Source organism: Tyto alba, unplaced genomic scaffold (assembly GCF_018691265.1).
Source record: "Tyto alba isolate M040663 unplaced genomic scaffold, T.alba_DEE_v4.0 Super-Scaffold_10, whole genome shotgun sequence".
Classification (NCBI taxonomy): Eukaryota; Metazoa; Chordata; class Aves; order Strigiformes; family Tytonidae; genus Tyto; species Tyto alba.
This window is the reverse complement of record NW_024881262.1, coordinates 13796056-13818456: the sequence shown is the minus strand read 5'-3', so window position 1 is coordinate 13818456 and position 22401 is coordinate 13796056. Positions and strand designations below refer to the sequence as shown.

Here is a 22401-nt window from a genome sequence, read left to right as displayed (position 1 = left end):
ATATGAGGAATACATTTTGGAATCTGGGATTCATTTCCTATTCTAAAGAAAGGAAAAAAGAAAAACACACTTTGAATCCAGCTATCTTGCAGGCTGAAACTCTGTTCTGCATTTTTTCCTTTCAATGCCGCAGCCTCCTCTGATCGTTCTGCCTACTCCCAATTTTCAGATGAAATGCTGAGATGCTGAAATTCAAACTACATGAATATACATCACATAAAACAATCACAATGACTGTGTTGGTTCAATATCTTCCTAACTACCCTTCCTACATCAAAGCAAATTCCTCTGGTTATGTGACACAGTGAAGACTATCTTGCAAGTACAACTGGAATTCTGCCCAGAAGTGGGTAAGTGCTGCAGGAGCAAGTCCCTGAGGCTGCTGCTCACCATGAAGATCTGGGAGAGTGTCTTGAACTCAATTCCCAGCTGATGTGCCAGCACAAATCACCAAGAACCATCCCTTCAAAATAGCTGAGAATACAAGATGTGATGTGAAAGGTGTTGATCTGATGCAGCTGGGAAAGAGGCAGCACTATCTACCAATTGCATACAGAAAGGGGAGCTGGGAGACAATTTGGGATCACACAGGACTCCACCATGGAGAATGGTAGAGAACAAAACACTTTTACATAATAATCTTGAGCCTGTCAGCAGCAGAGGTCCGAGAGGAAGGGCTAAAGCAGGAGGATGACATTACAGATGCTAATAAGCAGTAATCACACAAAGGTTTCAGTGAAACTGTGGCTGAAGAAGATGAGCTCCTACATGGAATCTCATTAACGTGAGCTACCTCACAAGGGACTGAAATGAATCACACAGCCCTCATGGTCTCAGAGTAAGACATGTGATAGCATAGGTGGACAGTCTGAAAATTCCCATCTCCTGCAACCCTTGCAAAAGATTCTCTGTGGCCACTTTATAATCAGTTACCTGCCACGTCCTTTCTTTGCTCTTTCATCTTTTCATCATGAGTCAGCTCCTGCAGTACCTGAAGAAAAATCCACCATTCAGACAAGACAAATCTTTTCCTATACTCAGGTTTTATCTTTAGTAACCAGAGCCAGCAAGATAGCTAAAATCCAGATGGATTTTCACATGTTAGAGAGCAGGAAGGTAAAGACTTACCAGAAGGCAAAGTCTAGATGAGCATTGCATAGCACAGTGTGTGCATCCTTTCCCAACCCCCTATTGTTCCCAAAGACGTTTCAGGGCTTGATCTATTAACAGACACAGTATACAAAACACTTGGAACTTGTGGACTTCTTTGGAAACTCCGTCTTCTTCTTCATCCAAATTGACGTGTTCTTCTGTAAGCCTTACTGACAGCACCCCAGTTTCACAACACTTCTGTCACTCCTTTCAGAAAGGAGGAAAATTCTCTGTCATCTGGATATGCCACAAATATCAAACAAGGAACAGCTTGCAAGAACAAAAGCAAAAGCACACTACATATGTGCTTGTCCACATTATCTGGCAAACAACAAGTATACTAGGAGAGAACAGAAATATGAGGAAAAAATAAAGAAATTATTTCCTCACAAACATTATTCTTTATAAATAACTTGACTCACTTTGTTAAGAATAATTTGACTGAAACATGGTAAACTGAAATTTGACTGAAACAATTCAAAACTTTTATTTTTGAGTTGCTCTTCATGAACAGCTTCTGTCAGATTTTAATTTGTTTTACTGGATTAGGAGACCAGAATTACACCCTAGCATTGCACTATTAAGCAGCAAACTTCCCATTTGTTCCCTGTTCCTCTTGTGTGTCTCCTCTTTGCTTTAGACTTCTTCACTGGTATGTAACATGTTTCTGTCCACACTGAAATTCTAAACTGCAACTTCAGGGTAAGATACAAAATGCCCTACATGGATAATCAGGACATAAACAACCATAGCAGAAGTTGCTTGATAACCTCCTACCACTCAACATGAGAACTAAATTCAGAAGAAGGCACTTCCTTTCCCTCCTCCTATCCCCTCATTTTTCCTTTTCCTCCACTCTATACAGTTTCAATGTATGCAGTTTGATTTGCACAAGTTTTTAGCTCATCCATCTGGGTCACATATCTGTGGATGATACCACCACAGGATTAAATACTCCAGCAAGAATGGGGGGTTTACACTGCATGCCTCTTCAGAGCAAAGCACCTAATGGCAAGCCTAGGCTTAAGCACATGAGCAGGATTTAGACTTGCAAGCTCCATCAGCAGCCAGTACACCCTATGTGCTGCCACAGCTCAGAAAGCAGACTTCCCTACCATCTTCTAGGTCTTCTTCTTTTTGTCCCCCAAGATCTGTTGTGAGAGGAAGGGAGTTCAGAGCTTCTTTCTCTCTACCAGCAGGTCAGTTTCCCTCTACTACATTAATGGGAATTGCAGGTGCACGTCAGCCTAAAAGTTAATTTCTTCAAACAGCAGAGAAAAGTCTACATGCACTTGGGGAGGAAGAATATACATCCGTTTGTGCAATCTTAGCTTTCAAGGGGAAATGTGCAGTGGAAAGAGAAGGAACGATAGGGGAAATTAAATTAAAACGCAGGAAGAAGATTATTAGTAACATAAGGGAACTTTTACCTGTGGTGCTGGCCAAAATGCTTTCAAGATGCTCAGTGAGAATACACGGGTGTACAGGAAGCCCAGCAGACTATCCAAACACAATGCTGAGTTGGAGGGTTCTGGGGAAATTGTCCTGTTTCTACAGTCTAAGAGAACTAAACAGCTCAGTCCAGCTCTGATCTCAGTGGCTTTCTTGTCCCTTGTTTTTCTGGGTTGGCAAGATCTCATCACAGAGCCTGGCAGGACAGCCCTTCAGGCATTCTTGCAGTATCTCTTGGCTCTCCTGCCAAATGGTCTGGGGCGTGTTCAAAGGCACCATGAGTGAAGAGTGGAAGCAGGGCAGCACTCTGAACAACATGGCATAAGTGTGTTCTGGTAAGATTTCCCTAGGTACTGTGTGACATGGGAGGTTGTTTCCATTTACAGTCCAAGCTGTTTGCTCAGACCTACAGAACTGACCTTCCCGCACCCAAACAGACCTCCAGCATTCTCACAGAGGGCAGTCACTCTTTACAGGCTGTCATCTCTAGAGCAGGCTGGCTGAAAACTGCACATCTCTTATTTTTGTTCTCACCTTCTCATGCTTCTTGCCCCATCCAGGCTGACTTCCCACTTTGGTCAAGGCAATGGTATTTATCATAGCACCAAAGAGAACACAGGACAGAGAGACTCAACCTGGCAAATGCCTTTTGGCACTGTGTTATTAATCATCAATGATTTACACCATGGAGATCTCAAAGATGCTTCCATTCCTCCTGCCCCTGTAATGAATCTCCTCTATGCTCTCTCTAGAGTCTTACCTGTACCTTGGCTCTGGCCCAATCCCTGTTCCTCAAGCTCTTCAGCACAGGGTCAGTCTTCTCACCCAGCCTGCTCTGCTCTCCAATCTGCCTAGCCAGTCTCTCAAGATTGATTAGATCACATGGAAGGAGCTAATCACTGTTGTCCCAACTGTCTCTTCACCCCAGTGTACCTGGCCAATATCAGTTCTCGCTCTGCCCTGGATTCCCTTTGAGATCTGTCTTGTTTCATTATCCTTTCCCATACCAGTGATTCTCCATCCCAAACACTGCCAGCCTTGCACTCAAATAATTTCCAGAGTCTTTGTACCACGCACTGCAACTCCATTTCCAGATATCTTACTAGTACCTTCTACAGTGGCATTAAAACATCCCTATCTCCACAGGTCACCTGCCTAATACACTTGCATTGGCAGAGTACAGACAGCCTATGACCACCCATGTTTGAATATCCAAGGCTGCATCACTGATGTTTCAGTTCATTTAAAAAGCAAGAATTTGCTAAAACCCCAACAACATATAAACGATTGCATAAAAATTCTTTTCCTACTCCTTTTTCACTCCTTCCCAGAAGTTCACTGTGGTGGCAAGGTTTCTGATATGGACACCAGCCCTTTGAATAAAACTTGGCACCACTCATTTCTCTTAGGCCAGCACAGTGCTACATGACATTAGCAGCTTCCAGCCATACCACTGACAAGAGGAAAATAATTCCTTCTCTTAGCAAGGACCTTCCAAGGTAGCATACTTGCAAAGCATACTAAGTGCTAACAGCCTTTCTTTACTTCATTGATTTTCCCAAATCATTGTCAGAATTTCTTGTAATAGGTTCATTAGTCTTACAACAAAGAGATGATGAACATATCCACCAAGCAGAAACCACAAGGAACTGCAAAGAACTCACATGACGTGAGAACGGTGTGATGTAAATGATAGACCAGCTTGGGGAACAGGTGGTGCTGCACAGTGTTACTCTCCTCTCTGTTCTGTTATAAATTGAGATGCAATCAGGCTTGCTCTGATCTGACATAACTGACCAGACCCCTGTCTGATCATGGGCACTGCCCACTTCTGGGCTTTGTGCACAGAATCTATTCTTGAAGATCTCACAGTTTTAGCACTTTGCTCTACATAGTTCAGCTTACCACATGCCGTTGACTTTCACCAAAACAAGCTCAGTTACTTTTTATTGTCCACACTCATCTCTGCTGATCAGTGTTATCTTTATCGCCGCTCATTCATACCAGAGAGAAGAACGCTCTAGCATGTTGAGGGTATGTCCATGTGGGGCTAACACAGCCCCACAGGAGATGCCCCTGAACGTGGAACAACACATCAATGCTCTATTCGACTTGGGCGAATTAGTACTGCTGAGAGACATGGAGCAGCAGCCTGCTGCAGAGCTGGGTAAATGTGGCAGAGCTACAGGCTCCATGTGACACTGTGCTGTGTCATACGGGCACAATAGTTCATTTAGAACTAGCTCAGGTCTCTCTAACTTGGCACTACTCCACACGGTACACACTAGCCCATCCAGGTGCTTGGTAGTATCCTCCAATACCGGGGGTGTTTTAATAAAGATTTTTTATGGGAATGGCCTATTTTGTCCCAAATTCCCTATGTAGCTAAGTTCTCTTTCTGGGTAATCACCATAAAACGGACATAAAGGCAACTGAAAACTTGCCAGACTTCACATTATCTGAAGTCATTACTTTACCATTTTTGTGAATTCCATGTCATTCGCCCCCATCCCTAAGTGGCTATACTAGCAAAGGAGAAATGTCTCTTGATCAAGATACTTGCTTATAATGTAAAACAGTAAAAGCACATGTCCACAGAAATTATGTCTTACATTCTCGAGTAAAGAGAGGAACATATGACTAATTTACTGTCAACAAAAAAAAACAGTAAAAATGGTACTGTAATAACAATTACTCATATCACTGTATTGTAATCTCTTTAAGACCTAGATTGTCTAATACTTGGAATTTGTATGGCACCAACCCCATCTAACCATGCTTTAATTCTTGCATATTTCTTGTTTCACTCCCCTGTGTCTACTTCTTACTGGACAGTGAAGTTTCAAAAGTGTTATTTTTAAATTTCTCTTCCATGATTGTAGAAAACACAAATTACCACAAACTCCACTGTTTATCTCAAAATCCAGAAGAGACGGGAATATGTCTAGAGTAAGAGGCCCCAGGTTCAGGGGATTCAGCGGTAGCTAGACCATCTGTGCTAATCTCTTCTCATGGTCATGTTTAATGCTTTTCTGAAACTACACCTGCATGCCAAACTGGACAAATTCACATCCTCACGACTGGAGAGAAGCACAGATTTAACACTCTCATGCAATCTTCTCTGGCTTGCTTTTGATGTTTGTAGTATCACTAAGGAAACCAAACGTGAGACTGGTGATCTTTATTCAACATGTACCTTCCCCAGACGTGATCTCAGCTGACTTATGTATCACTTAACTCCAGTCCATTCTTTCCTATACAAATACTCCTGAAATCAGGTTGAACTGGAAGGTAAGTGATGATAACTGTGACTGAGTAGATTTTTATGTCCAGTACATGAAGAGCTACAGTGACCCCTATTGGCAGGCTGCCAAGCCTTTAGAACTACAGTACCTGTGATGCTAAGCAGAATGCATTGTATATTTGTTATAAAAATAATTAATCACACCTAGCTCTAGCCGGAATGTCTCACAGCACTTTACAACAGTGGGGTGTAATTACCTACTGGACATGGAGGCAGAGGAGATGATGTGACTGACTCGCCTCAGATCATGCACCTGGTCTAGAACAGTCACCAAGGATACAGTTCAGGGCTTCTGTGTCCCAATCCAATGCCTTCTCTAAGTGAACCTGAAAATAAACCACACTGGACTAGGTATGAATACAGCCAATTCTGTCTCAAATCAAGGTTCTGCTCTAACTTTCTGTGGCAGCTGTCACTTTCTTTTCAAAGCATTTACCTTCATTTCTGAATAAAATTATCATTGTGTGCCAGTGTTTGGTGTTGGTTAGTATCTATGGAAAGGCAGAGTTTTAGTTATGGAAAATCAGGGACAAAAAAAAAAAAAAACCAAAAAAACAAAACTCTTTACTTTTGATCCAAATTCCTCCAGGAATGACTCTGGCCTGATCCTTAGCATACAAGCCAACATGGGTACGGAATGGGTTTTTCAGGGCAATATCAACAGGGTATGATTAGCAGTTCTCTGATATTCATTTTTTTTATGCACTTATTTATCCTCACAATTCAGCTGTTTTCTGCAGATATGTGACCTTCCCCAATTTAGAGGTGGAAAACTGAGGCAAAGATTCATACTCAAGGCTAAGCTCCATGATCACCCATGCAACTACAACTCTCCCTCTGGATGCAGTTTGAAGTTCAACTAATTCACAGAAGTAGAGAAACTCAAGACATGCAGGACAAAACCTTGGTTTATATTCAGACTGCTCCTCCATGGTAGCAAATGTGAACTTACACTTAAAGTACATTTCACACAGAGACCAGGGGCACCAGTAAGCTACCATGCACCACCCAATTTGGGTGAGCCACCCCTGTGAAGGCTCTAATCTCTCATCAGATGCAAAGCAGTAAGACTTATCTTAGCATGCAATAAAGGAAGTTTCACTAGGGCAGCATGACCTTACACAGAGAGAGAGCTGAGCACCTGCATTGAGACAATGACTATGACTCAGATGAGATGCAGTAATTTGTTGAGCCACAGACAATATGAGCATTTATTCAAATACAAGCAATTTCCCCACAGTCACAGAAGAAGCCCAAAGCACAGAGTGCAGAACTTAACAGTTTCCCAGAACCTCAGATACTAAGCCCACATTCCCTTCTCTCACTTGATAATGAAAAATAACTCAGGTGTATCAGAAAAAGTGTTTCACTAATTGATCCAACGTGACAGTTTTCAAAGTATCATTCATTTAAACAGCTCCTGAAAGCATTGAATCTGTACTAATGCAGATTAAGAGAAGATTTGCAATAACAAAGCTTGGAAAGGATATTTTTTAGAAATTAAAATCTTAACAAAGATAAATTTTCAGATGTGCATAGCTAATTCCATGGCTGTTCACTGCAGGGTTTCTTGGACTTCAGAAGTAAACATATTGCAGGACATGGTCTACAGGACTAGACAGGACCTCAGTCTGGCAATTCCTATGCAAGACAAAACTTCCCTGCCATAGGATTCTCCACTGTATCAGAGTACCTGTTCAACCTCTCAAAAGGAAAATATAGGAGAGCTTCACACAACTGAGAATTATTATTTCACCTTGCAGCATAAAACTGTTCTGCCCAGGTAAGCAATAAATGGGAAGAAAGCAAGCCTGGGATTTCTCGTGACATTTGGGTTCATAATGCTCCTTCCGCAGCATATGCACATCTAAGCAGGAGATCATGAGTGAGCTCTATGTTAAGCACTAAGAGAACTGTGATTTATATCAGTCAGAAGTCGGATGCTTTCATCACAAAGTTATGTGAGGCCATGAATTGTCTGGTGCCATGAATTGTCTGGTGCCAGCATTTAGAGCATACTCTAAATGGTATGCTAGATCTCATTATTTACGTACATTCCTTAGTGTTTGCAGGAACTTAACACCTAAGAGCTCCCAGTGAAATCCAGCCCTACTGCACAGAGTGTGCTTGCCCTTCCTATGAGTCTATTCTCTGATCAAAGGCAAATTTTAGACAATGTTTTCTCAACCAAAATACAGACATCATTGCTGAATCTTCCTGCAAGTTTCCACAGATCCAGCAGAAAGCAAAAAGAGTGATGGTAACAATTCTAGCTGTTACCAGTTCCAGCATCCATCCATACTGCTCTCCAGTTTGCTCTCACCCTGCAAATGCGTGTACAGTGCAGTCTGGTTTGAGTCAGTCCTCAGCCTTTGATAGGAAGGAGCAACAATACGGACAAAATAACACTCTGCAGGCAACATCAGAACATGTTTTAGTTAAAGACTCAGTCTTACTTTGACCATATGTAAAGTTGGTGGGTGGTGAGCAAACTGTTACCCTGAGCAGTAGGTAGTGAGTGGCTGGCAGGACAGAATGGAATTAGTGTAAGTTTCTATAGAATATGTCTGTCAGTGCAGTTTTCTGTGTGCCTAGGTATGGCATAAATTAATCCCCAGAAAGCTCTGCCACACAGTTTTGGGTAGTGAACCATACATTGCTGAGAAAGGACCAGTGACAGTAAAAGTGCAGGAACATTAGCTTTACAGAAAGGAGATAAGTAACTCTAGTTCAACAGCAACACAAGGGAATGGGGTGACTTGGACAAGTACCCATTGCACTTTGCACGCCCAGAGCAACTACTGCGTGTGATCATGCAAAAGACAACACTCAGAGAAACCTACCTCTGGGTTTCAAGTGTGCTCTAACTGCAGAGATCCTACACAAAGGAACACCTGCTCAGTTAATACCCTTTCTGGTATTCTGCCCAAGAAATACAGGTACAAATTATGGCACACAGCCTGGAAAAACAAAGAACCTCTAGATATTAAAAGGTGGAAGCTGATTTCCCTCCATTTCTCTTGTTACAGAGGACAACTGCACTTAATTTCTCCCACATCTTGTTCTTGGTCTGGCTGACACTTGCATCACTTGGCAGATATCTGCAACCAAAGAGACGCACCAAATTTATATCTTTCCATGGCTATCAATAGGCATACAACCATTTTCACAACAGTGAGGTTGACTAAATGCCCTTGGTAACTTCTGGTTTACATGTGAGTTGACGGCACTCTTACACTTTTAAGTGGTACTAAATACCTCGCAGAACTGGGTCAATAGTCAAGGCACAGATCTGGCACATGGAAGATAAGTGGAATTACTCCTTGTTACCACAGAAACTTGAAAAACACAGTGAGAACAGTGCATATCCCTGCAGAATTACTAAGGATGAACAGACACATGCTTTTGAAATATTGAAACAAATATTATAATGATGGTCCTGAATTGCAGAATAAATCCTACTTCATGCAGATGTGAATATCAGAAAGCCACATGTTGTCTACTGATACTGAAACTTCCTATAATCCCCTAAAATCTGTTGGATAACATACAGGGAACTGATTGTACCGAAGCTTAAAAGAACAGTGCTGACATTTACATAACTAAACATGGGAAAATACGGATTGTATTTCACAACTTAATCTTAACCAAGCTTTTGTACTTTTTTAATTAGTCATATATATTTACTTCTGTGGATTGTGTAGTAGAGACCTCATCCTACTATCTTAGCATGACTGATTCAAATATCATTAAAGTCAAGAGAAAGGACTCCATTAACTTTGGTAAGCTTTGTCTCTAGGCTTTAGGCAAGACCATGGTTGAGCCAAGGGAGTCAATGAATCAGTTCTAGCTGACGTCAAAGGAGGATCACAGACAGTAGTTTAATAACCTCTTCAACTGCACTCTTCATGGTTCAGACTTAAGGGACAGCGCTCTTGATGAAAGATCAGTCTTACAGTCTCTGCCTTCATGAGAGATATTACACAAACTCGCATATGATATAGTGGGTTTTCAGATGTTGAGATCTGTTTTCTCTTTTACTATAAGATATTCCAGAAATAATTTATCTATAAAATTATTTTTTTCCCCCAAATAAAAATGCTTCTTATGCCTATTGAAACTTTATGACAAAACAAACATTCCTGGCTAGTATTTTGGACCTCCCTCTGATACCTACCATGGGAAACCAAGGGCTAAGACTCTTATTTAAAAATACTTCTTATTTTTCCATTTTTACATTTTGGTCTTGCGGTACCAGACCCATTCCCTGGAATTTATCAACAATTAGAAAAGGCTATTTAACAAGGAACTATATTCCTCAGTTTAAAAATAAAATAAGGGTCATTAATTATAGAGAAAATCTCTTAAAACTAGAGATGCATTTTATTAATATTGACACAGTATTAGACTAGATTTCCCTGCATTACAGAGGTACTATAAGAAAACAGCTGAAAAACAGACTACAATCATACAGCTCTATATCATCATGTATGAAACAAAAAGCTCCTAATTTATTGATGCAAAAATGTTATTATCAACCCTCTAAATATGTTAACCCTCCTTACTCACATTACTAGAGTTTGCATCAAGATAGACATGGCTTTATAATGTAACACTAAGAAAGAGAGGTAGTTGAGTATCTTCAGATAGAAGTTCTGATGTAGAAAATGTGAAATTAATATGCACTCCAGCAAGTACATCACAATGATTGCTAAGCAGAAACTCTAAACTAACTCTGAGATAAAAAATATAGTCATAATAAAAAAACAGTAAGAACAAGAGTGCCTACAGTCAGAACCAAAGTGATGATGGATAGTGCAAGACGCTCTTCAGTCTTGCTGAGTTACAGCTTTCTCATGTTATCTCCAACCAGTGATAAGGCCAACTTTAATTATTTTCTAGATCAATCAGATACTACAGCAATAATAAATTCTGTCTACCAGAAATTGTCCACTGAGACTACCTGATTTTTATGTCACAATCAGGGTGGGGCACATTTAATTAGAGGATGGAGCTGAATCATTATAAAAAACTTGAAACAAATCTTTGGGAGTTCATGGACTGTTCATTAATATTTTCTTCCCCAATGACTAAAATTGCTGTTTGTATTTCACTGACTTCAGGTATTGCTGTTACTAAAGGTAGATAAATCCAGGATATGAATAATATCAGGCTGTGAAGAAGTTTGTGACAGTAGGGAGTTCTTAAATCTGTGGCTATCCCCAGTGTTTGAAAAGAGAAATCCCAAATAATCATAAAAAATTAATGACAGTAAATAACCTGTGATGGGTTCAGCTTACGAGGAAACCCAGTATTTCAAGGCAATCCATTTATGGACTATTTCATGTTAATGGCAATAGAACCTGAGGGCATGGTATCATTGTGCTTATCACTATTTGTCTTGGCTTCACAGAATTCAAGATTAAACATGGGCCAGAGGGAATCCTGGGAGGTCAACCCCATCCAGACAAACACCTCCAGTACTGCAGGTCCCAGACCATTCTTGGTTAATCCATACCTGCACTTTGCTACCTTTCTGTAAGAATTCTTGGCTGGGAACTGCAGTTAGACACAAGACAGCTATTTGCACATACTCTTCACTGTTCTATACTTGTGAATCCACTCTAACCTTTCCAGATCCTTCCCAAAGGCTAACAAAAGAGGACGGAGATCCCTGCTTTATGGGAAGTGGACCACTAAGAGATGAAGTGAGATGCCCAAAAGCAAACACACAGGGTGCAGCAGAGCCAGGAGAGTCATTGAAACTAAGTGTTGTCAGGTGCATATTGAAAAACTGCAGTTGTGTTTCCCGCTGGAGAGCTTCTGATCATAAACCAATGATCTAAGAGCCACATGCTGTTAACAAGGTCTGTTCCCACCATAAACTTAGATTTATCTAATCACTCTCATTCTCAGACCTGGATTTTTTCACTGTAAGTCACTAACATGTCACAACAATTACCTGACTTGATGCCAAAGAAAGTGTTGCTTGTGCTTGCTTTGAATAGCTTAAAGCTCTACCTTGCTTTTTCTTTTTTTCTTATTTTAAAAAAATATCCTTTACCTGGCAGCTTTTGCCTTAGACTTAGCAGGTCAGTAAGAAAATGCACTCAAAAGAGTTTATTCTAAGATATTAGAGTCCTTTTTAATTTAAGTATAGAGATTCTTTAATTAAAATAGCAGAGAAAAAAAAATCTTTAATTTGTTTTTGCAACAGATGAAAACTGCAGTGACAATCACACACCTCAGGGCCATAACTCTGAGACAGGTCTTGTTTTCTGCAGAAATGCCTGTGCTGGGAATGGGGAGTGCCTGGCACACAACATCCTTTCTCCACCTCTGTGGGAAGAAAGCCAGGATAAGGTTTCACTCTAGGCTTCCAACAAGACTCCACTTCTTCCCATTGGTATTGAAGAGAGTTCTGGGCCTCCAAGACACTGACCCTGCTGCACCCAAGGATCTCAGGAGCAGAGTGTCAGCCCCACCTCAGATCATTAGAGCTTCCCCACCAGCAGGGATCTCTCAGTAGAGCTCACTGTCATGAGATAACCTGAGAGTGTAACAGCATGAGAAATTCTCAACATACCAGTCTTTTTTTACAACCAAATAAAATAAAGCAGGTGGAGAACAAGAAGAGATTACTGTGACCAACAGAACGAGTTCAAGCTGGCATAGTAGGCACAAGGAGCAGCTTCATGCAATGGAGAATAACTTTTTTTTCCCAAACCAGTGATATGTGAGCAGTCCCTGGAGCCAGACCTAGCCAAGCCACAGCCTCAAAGTGAAGCTCCTGAACCCAACTCAGAAAGAGGATGTCTAACTTTGGGCTGCACATCACAGAGATAAGATCAGGTAACCGGTCACGGACCAGGTCAAACCAGCACTAACTCCAGCTCCTGAGATCCACCACACAGTACAGAAATGTTCAAACTGAAGAAAGGGATTCAGTGAACACAGTAAAGGGCATCAGAGCCATGAACTGAATCCCACAGAGCTGTAGCCACGTGGAGTTAGAGGAAATTGTACAGCACTTTACATTCATGGATCTCACAACCTTTTTCAAATATCCATTAACTCATGCTGCTGGGCTATTTGCTTGCAGGTACTCATTCTTCATGAAATTCAGGGGTAAGGAGTCTGCTATGGATGGTGCAGAACGAATCACTGGCAGAGCCCAGGAGACAAAACAGCAGTTCAGCTCTGTGCTGACCAGACACACTGACATATTTTACTTTTCAGCATAATATTATGAGGTAGAATGCAGCTTACTGTCAGCCTGGAAATGAAGTGAGAAAGGTTTCCAGTGCCTCTGCTGTCTTGAGACAAGCAAATGCAAAGGGTTGATAGACACAACCTGCACCAGGCAGTGGGCAGGAGTAAGTAATAGCAAAAAAATCCCTCCATATGGAGACAGGCCTGAATGTGCTCCTTTCCTGAGCAAAGTCCAAGACGTGCCTTCAAACATTTCAGGAACAGTTATCAGAGTTCCTGTTTCCATTTGCTTATTGTTAATTTTTTTTTTTTGTTTATCTTCTTTTAGACTGTAAACTTGTGAGGCAAGAATCAAATTAAGTCCATCTGAGGAATTCAATTTATCGGGGAAAAAAAAAAAACAATTAATAAATTAATAAAATAGTCCTACACATCAGCTTATTTATATTCTAGACAAAATGATACTACAAACTAAGCAATTACTACCCAGTAATTTAGAATAAGACACATCAGAAAAATATGGTAGTGGCCACCTAACCAGGTGCTAAAACAACAGAAAAAGAACACAGTAGTGACTCAACTGAATAAAACCTCCTGACACATGAAAAGCTGAAAATGTGCAGGTTAGGGGAAAATTCCCCCAAATATAACTCTGGTCCCACATTAGATTAAATGGCAACATAATTGACATTTTTCCTTTTACTGATGCTGTCATTAAAAAGGCTTGTGGATCAAAGGGGAACTGACTAGTCAAATTTTGGAAACAAAATTGAGTTGGAGCAAGTAGACCACAGAGATGGTAAAGACTCAGTGAGGCTTAAAGAAAAAAAAGCAAAAAGGGTTTATTTTAGTGATACAGGTTAGAGGTGTTAATATAGATATCTATCTCCAAACTAATATATATAATGATTTTTCATGTTGACGGCATCTGTTTAAAGATGACTCCATGGCTGCTAGCCAAAGGTTTGGAGAAGTGTTATTTGGCCCTGTAAGTCAGTATTATGGAAACAAACCACACTCCTTTGGGTTATTTAGTGTACATGCCAGCACAGATGCAATTTTTGCAAGGCTGGCTCTATCTTTCTAATTAACTCTACTCTCTGCAGTACAAAGATGACATCTGCCAGTGCCAGTCCTCCTTCGTTTTGCTTGAACCCCTCTGAAAGCTAATGTTGGCAAGCAGCAAATTCTCATCTTGCTGCTCCCTCCTTAAAGTGTTTCCTTCCTCTGCCTTTCACCTGTGAACAAAGGGGGAAACCTAAACCTCTCAGCTTCCTTAATCTTGCTGATCTGTTGAAGTGCTCCATCACACTCACACACTAGCAAATCTAATAAGCAAAACGATGCCAGTCCTCTGGTGTGATGGTAACCCTTCCCACATACACATTTTTCAAAGCTGATTTTTCCATTAGGTTCTTAACCCTTTTGGCATGAATTGTTCTGACTTGTATGAAATGAAATCTGAACACTGCATCTTAAGGAAGAAAAAGATTTTGCACGCAACAAAGTATTGTTGCAAAGCAGCAGTGTCTGTACCCACAGGTACCTGTATGCATGCACATGCATCATTTCCCTCTGCCAGATGGCAGCAGGAGCATCCAGAAAGGAACTATATGTCAGAGATCCCAAAGTAGCAAAAAGAAATATCCAAGCTATCTAGAAACTTTCTGCAGACAAAGAACCTGTATTTTACTCTCGCTATCCCTTTGAAGTTTTAGGTGTTGTATCTGCATGCACAGATGTGCAGAAGCAAAGGTACGTTTTGGAGCCTGAGTAGCAGCTTTGGGAGAAAGATCACGAAGGACTGTTCCAGCTTTCTGCAGGGTGGGACAGCGTGGTGGTCCAGGAACCCTAAAGTACATTCCTGCTATCTGGATGCAGCGGGGAAGGAGTTGCAACCAGAGCTGAGAACACAGAGGCAAATAATTACTTGCTGTTGGCACCTTCAGGTAAGGAACACGGGAACTGCCAGATCTGATCGGTTCAATGGCTAAATTCAACCATGACTACCAGTCTGGGTCAGGAGCCTCTGTTGTGGATGATGAATCACTAGCCAGCCCAGAGATATTTCCTTCCATTAGTCAGAGGAAAGCCTGAAGAATAAGAGTTTATTCCCCTTCTGTTTTTCATTTTCTCTTTGTGGTTAGCCTTGAAAAACTAATAAACATTTAGCGTGTCTACCGCATAATTCTAGGTTTGCCTGCATGTGTAGTAGCTGTAGGGAGCAAACACTATCACTCACAACAACAGACATTAAATCAAATAGACAGTCCTTTGTGTGCACTAAAGAAATAATTTTTTTTCCTCTGATGACAGTTTTCAACCCCTAATAAATTAGAAATCAATCATATAAACCTGAAAACAGAACAGAAAAATATACATTTGCTAAAAATATATGTACTCTTATATATGTGGACTCAGTACAGGGTGAAAAATCTTCCCACAATTAATTCACTGTAGATGTTTTCCAGTTTTTAAGAATGTTGCACACCCTCTCCTCCCACCGCAAGTCCAGCCATGCAGCAGAGGGCTCCTGGAACTACACCAGCCTATTTCTGATCACTTCACATGTATTGGTACTGATACACTCCAAAATTACTAAGATGCTGCTGTTTTAAAGTAGTTTATAGGTCTAATACCAGCCTAACAGTTTGACCATTGAAATGATCTATGCTTAAGCCCATTAGCAGCCAAAAGCCCAGGACACAGTTTCCCTTGACTTAATACTTTTTCACATTTCCAGAACTTCTCTTCCTCCATCACTCATGTTCCTAAATAATACACAACAGTTCACATTAAGCTGCCTTTGTGTGACGGTCCGGAGATGATTGGTCGAGGAACTGCAACTCTCTTTTTGCAGCAAGTTGTTAATGAGCTTTAGGAAGGGCTTTATAACCTCTCCGAATCAACCTGAGCCCTTATAAACACTCCTCAATGACCTGCTTTTCAAATAAATGCTTGTGCTTTTTCAGCTAGGAAGCTACAGGCCTGCGATGGTTATCTAAGCAGTTGTTGCAGACTGAGAAGGGGGCATATAAATCCTGTCTCAGCCTGAGCTGACAGCTGTGCTTCCCAAAAGGAGCACCCAGCAAACTGCAGAGTGTGGCCCAGAGGGATCCATGGGACACAGAAGCCTGAACAAGGACAGAGCCAGCGCATGAGCTCATGAAGGGATGTCACCCGGCCAAGATGTTGCTCTTATCTTGTTTCCAAGGAAGATGTGCTGCGCACGCACGGGTTGCAGCATATCCCAACGTTCTGCCATGTGCTGTGCGGGGAGAGGGGCTGGCGCAGGAGGCGAGTAACGGGATACAGAACAGTTTGTTCTAGAGTCCTGGTTTGTGTCCACTGCACCTCGTTAGGGGCCTTGGGTGAAACTACTGCTTTGCTGACGTCAATGGCAAAACTCCCGCTATAGTTAGCCTGGGCCAGGATTCCCCCAGAAGTGTTTGACACATGAGAAAATCTTGATAACCACACAGGTGGGTCTCCCCTCTGATTTGCAGCAGACAGTTCACTATCATACCCAGCATGACAAACTGCACGATGGTGCATCAGAGGGGACAGGTACTGGGAAAGTGCATACACACAAAAAAATTGCACTGTTGCTGCTATTGTGGGGATGGCATTGTCTAGAGCTGCTTAGGGCAGAAATCTGAATGAAGTCCAGTGCCAGCTGGAAGAAAAAAAAAAAAAAAAAAAAAAAATCACACCAAAAGCAGCTTGGTTGAATAAACATTGAATGGGCGTTAGAATTTCATTAAGCACATAAAAAAGGTTTTGGAAAAAAAAAAAAAAAAACAAAAAAAACCACAGAACAAAAGCAAAAAAAAAAAAAAAACACACAAAGAAATAAACCCACAACCCAAAAAAACACAGAACAAAAGCAAAAAAAAAAAAAAAAAACACAAAGAAATAAACCCACAACCCAAAAAAACACAGAACAAAAGCAAAAAAAAAAAAAGAATCCACAAATAAATAAACCCACAACCCAAAAAACCAAAGCCAGTAGTCTCTGTGTTTCATGCACTTGGAATAACTATCATCCAAACATTTCCCCAATAAAAGAGCTGCCCCCAACTCTGCCAAGCAATGATAACCCTCTAAAGCACCTAAGCACATATGTGCTTTCATCTGATTTGGGGCACTCCTGCAAACATCAAGAACACCGGTGTCAAACAATGAACCTGCATCATCCTACCTGTGCAGTGCTGCCCTGATGTTTTTCCTTGCTCTCACAGAAGGGAGAGGCACCTGGTGGAAAATCTTCCTTTTGAAAGTGAGACCAACAAACCAAAACCACTCAAACAATTTTGAAAACAAACCTGTTTTGCTTCAGTTCTCCCCACTGTAACACTAACAGCATTTGTCTGCTACCATGCATTTCGAAATCTAAGGTAGCAATCAAAAAAGCAACATGAATGTTAACACATTAACATAACAGTACCTGCCCAGGCTTATAGTAAGTCACTGTAGCAATCTGAATATAATTACAGAAATAGAAGACAATGGTTGCAAATAGCGTTGCACGTTCATCATCTAAGCATGCAATAAAGCTTTTGCGCTCAGCCTCAGTACTCATACCCCCTCATTCACTGGAGCTGGATGGAGGCAAGGTCTTAATTACTGTGTTAGATTAGAAGGTCTGCAGGTGCCTAACTTGCCAAGAAAGCATTATGCTTTGTGTTACTCAGACTAATACAAGTGACGCACGTTACAATCGCCACGGAGATAAAAGGCTAAGCTACTCACAGCTGTAACTACTATTCCATTCTGAAGCAGGCTGTCTAGCAAGGCAGCTGGAAAATAGGGCTGGATATTTAACCAGTCCCCAACTGGATATATACAGAAAGTAAAATATCCAAAACATAGCTTGCTGTGTTACAGCCACAGTGTCCTTCACACAGCTCTAATGCTGACCGTTGCTCTGCCTTAATGCAGAAATGGATGTATGCTCCTGACTCAGTTTCCCTCATGTGAGATAGCTAATAATAATGAAGCTTGTTATAGTACATGCCCTGTTGTTTTGTCTAAGTTATTGCCTGACTTTTGTGCAGGATTTGGCAATAACTATATATAAAGGCTGTGTCTAAAAGCAGTCCCCACAACAAACCTGTGTGTTTATGCTGTATGAGATTCCTCACTGCTTGGAATTTTGTTTTAACTGCTGTTACATTGATGCAAAATGAGGACAAGTCAAGCACGTGGTTCGGGAAGGGTTGTAAAACTCTGACAATGTTTGAACCACGTTTCACATAACTGCAAAACTAAGTAACATTAAATATAAAGCAAAATGAACCCCAAAGTATGTTTTTCCTGCAGATGTTTACAGAACAATGATTAGGGTTTGAGCACCAATCACATCTCACACAGTTTGAACCTACGTTTACCCTAGGCAGCTCTCAGCGGACAGTCGAGCAGTGAAAGCCACATAGGATTCTCTCTCCACCCCTTTCACACACATGCATACTCTTCACCATGGAACTGCATACAGATTTCACCCCCTGGATTTCCACTTTCAGAGTTATAATATGAGATCACTTTAGAAAAGTATACAGAGAAATTAAACTCTAGACTTGGTGGGCTGCTCCAGGAATATTTCTTTCCTGACAGCTTCCTGTGAACTAATTGAAAACCCAGGATAACCGTGTCTTGTATTGTCACGCTAGGATGTGTCTGATTTAAGTGTTACTGCACATGGTCCCATCGGCTGGGGGATGGTGAATCCCAGGGGCTCTCTGTTTGGATTCCAGTGAGCAAGTGCCCCTGAACTCGCTTGCTAGCACCAAAGTCTCTACAACTTCTTTGGGATTACACAGCTCCTGCACTCCTGATTCCCAAATGACATCAGTTGGAAATACATGGACCTTGGTACTCTGCTGCCAGTGAAGAGTAAGCATCGGAAGGGACGCAGCTGGGCAGAGCAGGGGGCTATTCCCCCTTTCATCCAACAGTTCTCCTGCTAAACAGATATCTTGGTTCCACTGCAGCTCTACCACTCTCAGAGAGCCTTGGTGGTGTGTTAAAAAGTAGTCAAAAGTAATTTAAAAGAACAGGCAAACACTAGTGCTATAAGCATGCTTGATAAATAGCACACTGAGGTGAGGAAACAGGGTCTACGTCAGTCAGCCTTCCACCTTCCAAATACATTTATTATACCCTACTAGATTAAACAATTACGTTTTGTAGCACTTTGGCAAGAAGGCTTCAGTTTTCCACAATTGTTACAGTGTCCAATAGCACTTACATGTGGTATTTCAGTCATTTCTGTTGATACTTAAGGATCCAGCATCATGCAGACTGTTTCCAGGAAACATGTGTTTCTGTCTCTCCAACTGTCCACAAATTAAAATGGGGTCCCAGAACAAAAGTAACCTGATCTGTGAGGAAATTCAGATCCGGATTTGGATTCAGGTCCAAACATCACATCTGGTTAAAAAAAAAAAAAAAAAAAGAACAATCACATACACATTACACACACAGAGATCTGTACTCCCCTGGGGTTCCACACCAGTGGCTAGAATCTATTTTACATTTACCTGATAGCCTTCCTGGAGAATACATTTTCTATTACTTTCTTTCTTTACTCACAATGGTTTCAAAGAAAATTAGATGTGTGTTACTGGGGGAAACAGGAAAAAACATGGGAGAGTTTATACACTGTAGAAAGGGAAGCCCCCTCCTCCACGTGCTGCTGCGGGGGTCCACGGCTGTGCCTTCACCGCTCTTGAAGGGGTTTCTTTCCCCAGGACTGTCAGGCTTGATCACTCCTCACATGGCCACGTAAGGTAAAAGCACTGTCCCCCCGAAGCCCGCTCGCCCCCGGCAGTAGCCCCGGGCGGCGGTGGCCACCGAGCTCCGTGCCGGGCCCGCCCGTGTCGCGCCGCGAGATGGGGCTCTCGGCCCACTGGCGGGGAAGCCGTAGGGACCGCGTGAAACCTCCCCAAGGGACACACAGATGCTGGCGACAAGACATAGCCGCGCTGAGGCTCACATCCCACGTACACTGACAGGCTGCCCCGAGCACCTCTTCCCAACTGCCCGAGGAAGCAAAGAGGAGGCGTTGCTCTCTGCACGCCAACTGTGTGCTCTCGCTGCCCAAGAAACAGGAATCCAGGGTCAGAGCTGCAGCTGGGAGACCTGCAAACACCAGTTTTCCTGCTGAAGTTGCAACCAGTGAGGCAGGATTCACCTGGGAGGAGAGGTAGACGGGAGCTGGCTACTGATGCTGAGACCTTCCATTCCTGGTAGGAGATGGGATGCTGAGCAGGCAGAGGTGGCCAAGGTGTGTGCTTTAGTCAGTGAGCCACAGCATATGGTGGAGGATGAACACTGCCTGGGTGTGTTTTGAAACAAAAGAGAGCGTCTCACTTTAGAAACAGAAGTGCACATTCACCAGTAGCAAACACTGGAGACAGAACCTGTGTCTGGGACAGTCGCAGTGGAGAGAGGTAGGACTCAAGACCTGCTCAGCAAAGGGGAACTGTGGACCTTGACTGCACGGGGTTCTACATCAATGCATGCCATGAAAAGCAGTCCAATCTAAAAGCTGCTTTTTGCATAAAGGAGGGAGCAGGATATATGTTATGTTCCTTCCTACTTTAAAAAGACTTGGAATAGCTAGAAGGATACATAAAGAGGAAAAATAAATTGCTGTTAAGCCCAGAAGGCTACAGATGCCCTTTCTTTGTGTGTCCCTGAGGGCTTGTGTATAGGACATTCCTCAGTTGTCCTGCAGAAAAGAAATTTGAGTAAAACGCATGGTAAATAGCTCCAGAAGAGAGGTAAGACCAGAGGAGATGTCTCACGGCCCTGTGTCAGAGTCAGAGCCACGAGCAGCCCCCTTGTAAAGCAGCCACTTAAACTCGCTCCAAAGTCTGCTGTGGATATCACCCGTGCCCTGCAACCCGCTTCCTCCTGGGTGCACCACTGGCTGCTCTCAATGACTGCTCACGTTCAAGGTATCTGCAGGGGAAAGAAGAGTTGAGCTCAGAGGATCTGCTACCAGAGCGAGCTGTGGTGCACCCAGCCCAGCACGTGCCCCTGCCCCGCTGGAGGAAGCGTGGGTCTTCCAGACAGTGCTCAGCCCAAGTATCTGCAGGCACACAATGCAGGCTTCTGGCTTACTGACCACACAGACGTCCAAACAACGCAGACACGCAGGACTGCTCACAGAATGCAGGGTCCCACCTGGATTTGGATGCTACGCTTTGGTGATTTCATGGGAGGGGTCTGGTCTACATGGAACAGCTCCACATCGACAGCAATGCACAGGTGAGGAATTAGAAGGCATCCACCTGCATGCTGTGATTCTGCACTGCTAAGCAGACAGGAGAAGCTGGCCTTTGAGATTTCAGAGTTGCCTACAGATGTGTGCATCCACTGTTAAGAGCCAGTGAGGCTGCGGTTGGGGTAAAAGCCGATAGAGACCAAAGAGCTCTGCAAGAAACAGGAACACAAAAGAAGCTTCAGCAGGGGAGAGGTAGTATTTTCTCTCACACCTAGGTTGAGCCAGTAGGTGCCTCCCAAGGAGAGAGGGGAGGACTGTTCAGGGTGCTCCTTTTCCCTTGGCAGCAGGGCAAGTGCATCTGCTAATGAATAGGACACTTAGAAAAAGGCAAGGAATTTTTTTTCTCCCTACACATATTCAGAGAAACAGAGAAGTTTTTTTGTTGTTTTTCCTTCTCCCCCCCTCTTCAGGATTCTTTCATTTGTGATTTCTAATCATCATTCCACTCTTCTTTCCCCCCTTTTCTTTGGTTCCCATTCGCGAGTCACCCCCAGGGCTTGGCACCACTTCAGACCCAATGAACTCCAAGAAGGTTTTTTTCTCTCCTTTCCTCACCACCACCACCTTCTCCTCCCTATTCAAACTGAACTTGTGGACAAAATAAACGCTGGCACTAGGTCATTGTCCTTCCCCTCCCCATCAGAGGATTCTGAGAGAGGATTAAACTAATCTCATACATTGACTCGCTCCCGGGTGCTGGCCTGGACTCCTGCCATGCAACGAGATGGCATAAAGTGCAATGTCCCGGCAACATGTTTCTGCAGTAACTTCCTATGTAAAGACAACGAAAGTACCCGATACAGGAGCGGGTGGTTCTATATTGTGCAGTGTCAACACAGTCACCACATTTAACTCATTGCCTCCATTTAAAAGAAAGAAAAGAAAAAAAAAAAAAAAGAGAAGGAAAAAATAAGGGGGGAAAAAAAATAATTAAAAAAAAAACAGCCTAGAAACCTCAAGGGAATGGACTGTCCACCCAAACCAATCATTT

General features: G+C 42.4%; 1 protein-coding gene across 1 annotated transcript in view; it reads right to left on the bottom strand.

The window, feature by feature from the left end:
- OSTN (osteocrin) overlaps nt 1-21368 on the bottom strand; it is a 72689-nt gene extending 51321 nt beyond the window's left edge. The window contains exons 1-2 of the mRNA XM_032986846.2: nt 21311-21368; nt 19368-19549 (exon numbers count right to left, since the gene is read on the bottom strand). Of these exons, the coding sequence (XP_032842737.1) occupies nt 19368-19385 (18 nt within the window). The 5' untranslated portion in view covers nt 19386-19549; nt 21311-21368. The remainder of the gene's footprint in view (nt 1-19367; nt 19550-21310) is intronic.
- Between the last annotated feature and the right edge of the window lie 1033 nt (nt 21369-22401).